Below are 7,885 nucleotides of genomic sequence, written 5' to 3' on the forward strand. Positions count from 1 at the left end.
TGTAGGTTTGGTAAGCTAGTATAAGAGGCATGTGGATAAAGGGATTTTAATTTATCAAGGGTCACGTCGTTAGATGGGGCGAGTTTTTTTTGTGAAGAGATGAATTTTTGTGCATCGCATATGTCGCCTTCATTTATTTCTTTGGATATGTTGTTGCAGGTATTACTGAAACTTTCAATAGAATTATTGGGATTTTTAGCGTATTCTAATAGTGTTAAATTTTCCATATTTTTAAGTCTGTTTTTTATTAGGTTAGGTAGTGAGATAGATTTGTTATCTTTTGGGATTGAGAGGCATTTGAAAGGGAATGTGAAGAGATTATTCCAATGATTTAAATTTGACAAATTTTTGTTAATATTATCAAATAATTTAGTAAGATGGTCAGTGATCTGGTAATTAACACTAGATGGGATGTGTTTTATTGTTGGTATTTTTTAATAAAGATAAATTATTCTAGTGATTTGTTATTTACATGTATGTATTTGGTATTAATTGGGGGTTCTATTAGTTTTGTGCAAAATGTATTAGAACCTGAACAAGGGAGGGCTTGGGGGCCATGTTTCTATAGATGGTCATCTCTTTTTAAATTAATAAGTTTATGACAGAGTGGGCAGATTTCTTTCATGCTAATGATGATAAGATGGTTTAATACCTGAGAAGTTTGTTACTTTGAGTCTAAGACAAAAACATTGGAGTAGGGTTATTTGCTGGTATGTTGGTTATATAAAGGTTTTGTTGTAGATGGAATCAGAATTATTAATTATTCATAGTGCATGTGAGTGGTGTATTTTTATTCCCTAGATAATGTGTTGTGTAAGTAGTTACAATTGAGAGTGAGCTTGTTATAAACTTTGAAGCTATAGGTGCAGGTGGTATAGAAAAAATTATTTTTCAATCCTTTTATAAGTATTGTCAAATTAGTTTTTTAAATGGTTTTTAACTGATTAATATATATTTTAAGCTTAATTGCATATTAGCTTAATATGGAAAAACAGCTGTTAGGATGCATGAAACATTTTTATTTCAATGCTTTTTTAAGGATGTTAAATATAACTAATTTAATGAGTTAATATTTTATGGTTAATTACACTTTTCATTAATGACAAACTTCATTACTTTCTTTCGATTTAAGAAAAATATGTCTATTTATTATATTGATTATTGTAATCAAAATGTAGGCGAATATGTAAGACTTTTAGAAAAATATTTAAATTTAGATTTCGTCGTTAATGATATTGAGAAGAAATTAAAGAGATCATACAGGTAATAAATTTTATAAGCCTAGATTTAATAACTGCATATCAGATTTATTAATAGCCCACTTATTAGAAACAATGCCCATTTAACCAGTAATAATTAGTTTAATTAATTTAACACTTGATATTATTTAGATAATGATATTGCAGAATTAGCTATTATAGAAAAAGGAGTAATTACATTTATCAAAATTTAAGTTAAATATTATAAATTAGTCAAAGACATATACTGATATTCATAATGATGAATTGGAAATTCTTGAAAATATTAAAGTTTTTAAGATGAAACAAAAATGTGTTGAAAACTATAATAAAAATCCATTGGTAAGGTCTGCTTAATTTTTAAAATATTTTTATTATATTTAGCATTATCAAAAGTTTAAATATTACAGCTTTGATATAATATCATGTAATGATAATAGTAGGTTTCAAGATAATGCTTTAAGTTTTTAGCTTTTAAAATTTATTAATATTAATCTTATCATATATAGATTTTTCAAATTCATTAAAATTTCCACAGAAACTCAAAAATAATTCATCAGACAATATAGTAATTTATAAAATATTCATTTAAAATTACATGCATTTTTAGACAAAAATTAAAGATCTTCCATTACATTCCTCAGATCTTTCAACTCATGACTTAAGAAAAACTATATTTACTATTATAGCTCAAAAAGAAATATATAAAAATTATAAAGTGCTGAAAATTAACAAGGATATTAATATGCAATTTCTCAAAAAAGTTACTATAATAATTTAAAACAAAATATATATTTAATTACATAGGTTGCAAAATCATGTTGTGAACAAGTTAAAAAGCTATAAATATTTTTTTTAACATAAAATTATATATAATTTATTTTCAATAATTCTCATAAATTTTTGATGAAATGTTTATATGTAAATATTAAAATAAACTCAGGTTTATAATCTTTGAATCACAATAATCTGACTGTATAAAAAATTTGGCCAAATATTTATATAATTTTATATGTATTTTAAAATTTTTATAATAATTAGAGAAATCTGGTGTACTGTGATTAGATGAATACGTTAATTGATTTTGTTACAAATCAAACTTTTCAATATGTCATATATTTTTTTTAATAGGGAAGGGCCATATCTTTCACAATTCCCTTGCTGGCCTATGACCCACATTTTCTTGCTCTTTCCATGTTATTTGTTCTTATATATCAGGTCACTAGAAACAAATAAACATTAATAATAATTTAATTTAAATCTTATGTACTTGCAATTAAAGCTTTAAATTTTGATAATTATACTACAATCATTTTATAACAAATTAAAAATGTCAATTGCTAATTTTGTAGATAAATTCAACAAAAACATGACAAAATTTTGAAAAAGACTTTATTTGAATACTAATAATAATAACAATCAAATGATAAATAAAATTATTTGAATTATTAAATTTAAAATTTTGAATATTTTAGGAGCAATAGCAACTTATATGATCATTTTCTTTACATAAATTAAATAAACAATTTTATACTTGTATTACAGGCACCTACAAAGGCATTTTTTTCTCCAGAATGAGTTCCTAAAAAATTATCTAATTTTATTTCTATTAGGAATGTACCGATATTTTATATCGGATCGGGTCGATATTTCGCCCATTTTAAATCGGTTATCGGCAAATATTATAAAATTTTCCGATCCGATATAAAATGGCGCTTTTAACAAAATTTAAAAAAAGTTATATCTAAAAACCCATTTATTTTTATAAATAAAATCGAAATATATTTATGTTTAATTTTTTTAATAGTAATAATTTAATAAACATTCTGCAATATAGTTATTTTTTTTCGCATTCTGTTTAAAAAAGTGTTCATTAATCTCTTCAGATCTGTTTTTAGTGATGCTAGTGATATTAACAGTCCCCATCACCGCAGACCTATCTCTGATAAATTGGAAATAATCTTCGAAATATTAATTTTTAATATTAATTACAAATTTCATAATATATTTGTTTGTAAATAGATTAATGTTATTACTTATTATATAAATAATAGCAATTGAATTGAATATAAACTATAACTGATCATTATAATATATTTAAATGACATATGTTATGGTATAGTAAAATTATAGATGTTGTACTAATAAAAAGTATATTAAAAATTAAAACCGATATCTTTACAGAATAGAAAATTAGATATGATATCGGATCGGTTATCGGTAGATATCAATTTAATATATGGAATATCGGATTGAATCGGCCTCCAAAAAGTGGTATCGGCGGTCCTAATTTCTATTAATTCATTTATGATAGAAATTTTTCAAAGAACTTTCCTATACATGTTTCTGGCAATTTTTTTAATTTCCAAATAATTATTTTTAAAATATGACATCTGCATACTTCATTTACCAAGTTTTTTTGGTGTTTATAAAAAAAATATTCCATTCATTTTTAATAATAAACATATTTTTTTGAAGACTAATATTATCTTAATGTTATTTCCCCCTGATTGTTTTTTAAGAGGTAAGTAGTAGACCTCTAACCCTTCAATTGTTTTAGAATCCTAATAAATGTTAATATTCATACTTAAAAAAGTTATAGTATTATAAAAATTGGAATTCAATTTTTTTATAATTATTAAAAAATACCTTCAAAATAAAACAATTTATAAGCTGTGAGTAGTGTTGTCAAATAGTCGAGTTCTCCCGACTTCGACTCGAAACTCGCCAGTTTTGATGATTAGTCGACTCATTTTTACGACTCGAGTTCGGAACTTGAGTTCAATTGGAATTCAATTTTTTTATAATTATTAAAAAATACCTTCAAAATAAAACAATTTATAAGCTGTGAGTAGTGTTGTTAAACAGTCGAGTTCTCCCGTCTTCGACTCGAAACTCGCCAGTTTTGATGATTAGTCGACTCATTTTTACGACTCGAGTTCGAAACTTGAGTCATGAACTCAAGTTCACGGCTCGAGTTTTGAATTTGAGTCGTGAACTCAGAAGGTTAACTTAAATTTTATGAAACTCGTTTACTTATATTAGTGTTGTATGTTGTTAATTGTTGGTTGTTTAACACCCAGACCTGGCACTTGGCTCAAAAATCGACTATATCAACTCTGGCATGAACCCCGAGCACAGACCCATATATTTTAAGTTATTTCTTATTGAATTTATTTAAGTATATAAATATATGGTTATTAGAGGTATCAATCGATAGATAATTAAAAAAAAACCTATTTAAGTGGCAACAAGCCAAGCCTACCTCTCGATGGGTGAAACTATTACTAGGAGGGTTAGGTTTAATTTTATGTCAAATATGCCTAGTTCTACCTTAATATGGTGATGGTGAAACCTGGTGGAGGAGGAAATATTTGATATAGTTACTCATAAAACTGATCATGAAAGACGTTGCTTTAATTATGATATTTTTAACAAAAAAATATAAAAGCGTGAAAGCACCTTGGCGGTGGACGAAAGATGAACAAAATTCCTTCGATGAGGTTAAGAAATTATTGTCATCCGAGGAAACGTTAATTCCTTATAACGCGCATTTGCCTATAATTTTGGAATGCGACGCATCTGATTCAGGATTAGGGGCTGTGTTGTTACATCAATTAGTAGACGGAAGGACAAAACCTATTTCGTTCGCATCACGTACTTTATTAGAATCAGAGAAACACTACGCTTCTATTGATAAAGAAGCTCGAGCACTTTTATTTGGTATTGAAAAAAATTCATTCATTTATTTATGGTAGAAAATTTTTACTTCGAACTGATCATAAACCATTAGAGCGATTATTTGGAGAGAAACGCGATTTACCTAAAATTTCTAATAATCGTTTGACACGATGGGCCTATAAGATGGCTTCTTATGATTTTAAACATGCTTTGAATATTTGAAGTATTAATTTGGATGATATGCAATTGTCAATATTATACGAAAGAGTCGAAGTAAGATTTAATATTAAAAAAAGTAGATGTATGGCGAAAATTTTAAATGGTATATTTGACTTGAATAAAAATTTAAATAAATAATGATTAATATCATCAGCATTTGTTTTGGATACATCATTTAAATAGTTTTTACCGTATTATTATTTTGAATTTTTTGATGAAACCTTTTATTATGATTAATTATTCTTGCACATTATTTTTATACATATTTTATATCTAGCTGTTTCTGTTTTGGAATCATGCAGATAATGATTCCATATTAAAGAATTCGCCTAACATTAACAGGTTCAGTTTGATCAGATATTGATGTAGATCTAGAACTATTTGAGGATTGACTATGTCCTTTTTCATAACTTCTTCCATCAAGATTTTCTAATTGATCTTTGAATATATTTAAAATTATATATATCATATAAAATCCAAGCTTACAATCCTTCCTGAAATTCCAGATCAATGATACATTAGCAGCTGAAAGAAAAAATATGTAAAATTTAAAACTTAAGAAACAGTAAATTAATTAAACAATGGCATAGGCATGGGGGAGGCTGTTTTTTAAAAATAAAATTATTTTAATTTAATATTTTTATTCCTTTTATGAATTAAAAATTAGACCTCTCTTTATAAATTCAAATCAAAAAATTGCAATATGATTATATTAGTTTTAAATATATTCTTAAAATTTATGCAAATACTATTTTTAATCAAAGTACAAATACGTATTATTTATACTAGTTGAAAGCTCGTCAAAAATGACGGGGAATGAGATTTTTATTCATTTTTTACGATAGATGTCATGCCAGGTTCAAGCTCACAATATTAGGAAGCATCCAAGATCTTATAATTATGAAAAAGTTTATCAAGCCCAGCTCAACCCTTAATAATTTGTAAAAGATATTCCCAAGTCAGGTGCAAGCTAATATTAATTTTGAGGTTCCAAGCCCATTCCTACCCATTAAAATTTTGAAAATTTTTTCCCGCTTCCAAGATAGTTAAATTTTTAATATCATCACATGAACGGGAAATATCTGATTTACCAATTAGTCTAATATGAAAAAAAACATGTAAATTCCATATTAAGGGAAACTGGGAAGCCCTGGGCAACCACTTATTAGAGAATCATGACAAATAAAATTAAAATAACCGACTCTTATACTTTTTTGTAATATGATCAATTAAAATTATATATAAAAAATATGTTGTTTATTATATAAGATTATTGTTGTTTTTTAGATAAATTTAATGTATGTCTTGCATTTCTCAAATTATTTGTCAAAGAATTTGATAAGGGATATATATTTTTTTATGTTAAGTAAAAAAAAATTGCTGGAAATTTAATTAATAAAATAGTTTAAAAAAATATTTTTAGATTAGTTCGTTTAACATCAAATCTTTATAATATTTAAAAAAAACGCATTTTTAAATATTCTAAAATTACTTATTTACCACGGCCGATTTAAAGTAATATAAATTTTCCATATCATGAGATGGGCTTTATGTTTAATTTTGATATTGAGCCTAGCTTATTTAATAAAATTTCGGAGTATCCGAGTATTACTTATCAAAATTTGTATCAAATGGTTGATAAATTTGATGTAAATAATGCATTAGTGACAATTTTATTATTGATCATAATATATGGGTTATCTATTGTAATAAAATTTCTGTTTGGAAAATGTACTCTGGTTGCGACAAGGGGTATATGGTAATTGGAAAAGTGACACTCCGGTGTCGGTTGATTGTTGGAAAAAAAATTCGGTCTTGCAAAGTAATTTAAATGTAGTTTTAAATGAAATCAAGAACGGTAGACCAGAAATGGTGGAAATGTTGAATTGTAATAACGATGATCGTTTGGATATTATGGAGAAATCTGTAGTTATCCTCCGAGAATTGAAAGAAATATAAGAAGTAATTAAAATTATATATTAGGATATAAATAAATTGGTTATTTCGAATAGTAATGGTAATAAAAGCCAAATATGAGGTCAGACGAGATCAAATGGAAAAAATATCTCCGATGGAAAAAATGGTTTTTCCGGGAATAAAAAAATCTTTGAAGATTTGAAATGTACTAGCTGTGGGTATAGGGGCCACAAGGTAGAGACCTGTGTGGTCAAGGAAAAAAATTTTCGTGAGGGTTTTCCTATAAGGAAATCGACACTAGAAAATTCTAATGTTAGAAAAATTTCTGGTACCAACACGAATAAATTTGGGGTTCTACAATCGAATTATGGTAAATCCCGTTTGTGTTTTAAATGTAACAATACGGGACATGTAGCCATGAATTGTACTGAAAATTGACTATATGATTGCAAGTGTAATCATATAGTAAGTAAGAGATCGGGAGGTAATAGTACTAAATTAAATAGCCATGCTGAAATGAGATATATTTCTCATCAAAGCCGTGTTTTTAACAGAAATTTTTTTTATCCTGATGATAAAAATAAAAATAATAAAGGTTGTAATAGTTTTAAATGGGAGAAATATCCTAAGAGTATTGTTAAATATTCCGATAAAAGGGATGTTAATACTTTCAGATGGGAAAAAATCCCGGAGATATTGCAAAAAAATATATGAATATTGTTAAAGAACCGCTAAATTCCGAGTTGAATTTATGTTTAAATGAGAATTCTAATGTAACTGATGTTTCAAATGAGATAAATATTGATCCGTCAATTAAAATATATGAGATT

General features: G+C 26.2%; 1 protein-coding gene across 3 annotated transcripts; it reads left to right on the top strand.

Annotated features, from left to right (window-relative positions):
- Positions 1-1,034: 1,034 nt before the first annotated feature.
- Positions 1,035-5,209, top strand: LOC135928255 (uncharacterized). Of its 3 annotated transcripts, XM_065464664.1 has the most exons (10): positions 1,035-1,186; positions 1,241-1,263; positions 1,306-1,349; positions 1,392-1,429; positions 1,473-1,580; positions 1,623-1,701; positions 1,748-1,806; positions 1,849-2,001; positions 2,046-2,069; positions 4,690-5,209. In XM_065464664.1, exons 1-10 carry the CDS (start codon positions 1,100-1,102, stop codon positions 4,720-4,722), a joined length of 648 nt encoding a protein of 215 aa, XP_065320736.1. In that variant the 5' UTR covers positions 1,035-1,099; the 3' UTR covers positions 4,723-5,209. The 3 variants fall into 3 exon arrangements, with proteins under 3 accessions (XP_065320736.1, XP_065320734.1, XP_065320735.1); XM_065464662.1 differs by having other exon boundaries at positions 1,035-1,263; XM_065464663.1 differs by lacking the exon at positions 4,690-5,209 and adding an exon at positions 3,125-3,312 and having other exon boundaries at positions 1,035-1,263.
- Positions 5,210-7,885: the final 2,676 nt, after the last annotated feature.

The sequence above is a fragment of the Gordionus sp. m RMFG-2023 genome, chromosome 4 (genome assembly GCF_954871325.1).
Source record: "Gordionus sp. m RMFG-2023 chromosome 4, tfGorSpeb1-WG-v2, whole genome shotgun sequence".
Taxonomy (NCBI): Eukaryota; Metazoa; Nematomorpha; class Gordioida; order Chordodea; family Parachordodidae; genus Gordionus; species Gordionus sp. m RMFG-2023.

Bases quoted from the DNA above. Each gene is read 5' to 3' on its own strand.
- LOC135928255 (XM_065464662.1), top strand. From the start codon at position 1,100: ATGACAAACTTCATTACTTTCTTTCGATTTAAGAAAAATATGTCTATT. The intron at 1,264-1,305 runs GTAATAAATTTT...ACTGCATATCAG, and splicing joins AAATTAAAGAGATCATACAG to ATTTATTAATAGCCCACTTA. The intron at 2,070-4,689 runs GTTAAAAAGCTA...AAAATATAAAAG, and splicing joins CAAAATCATGTTGTGAACAA to CGTGAAAGCACCTTGGCGGT.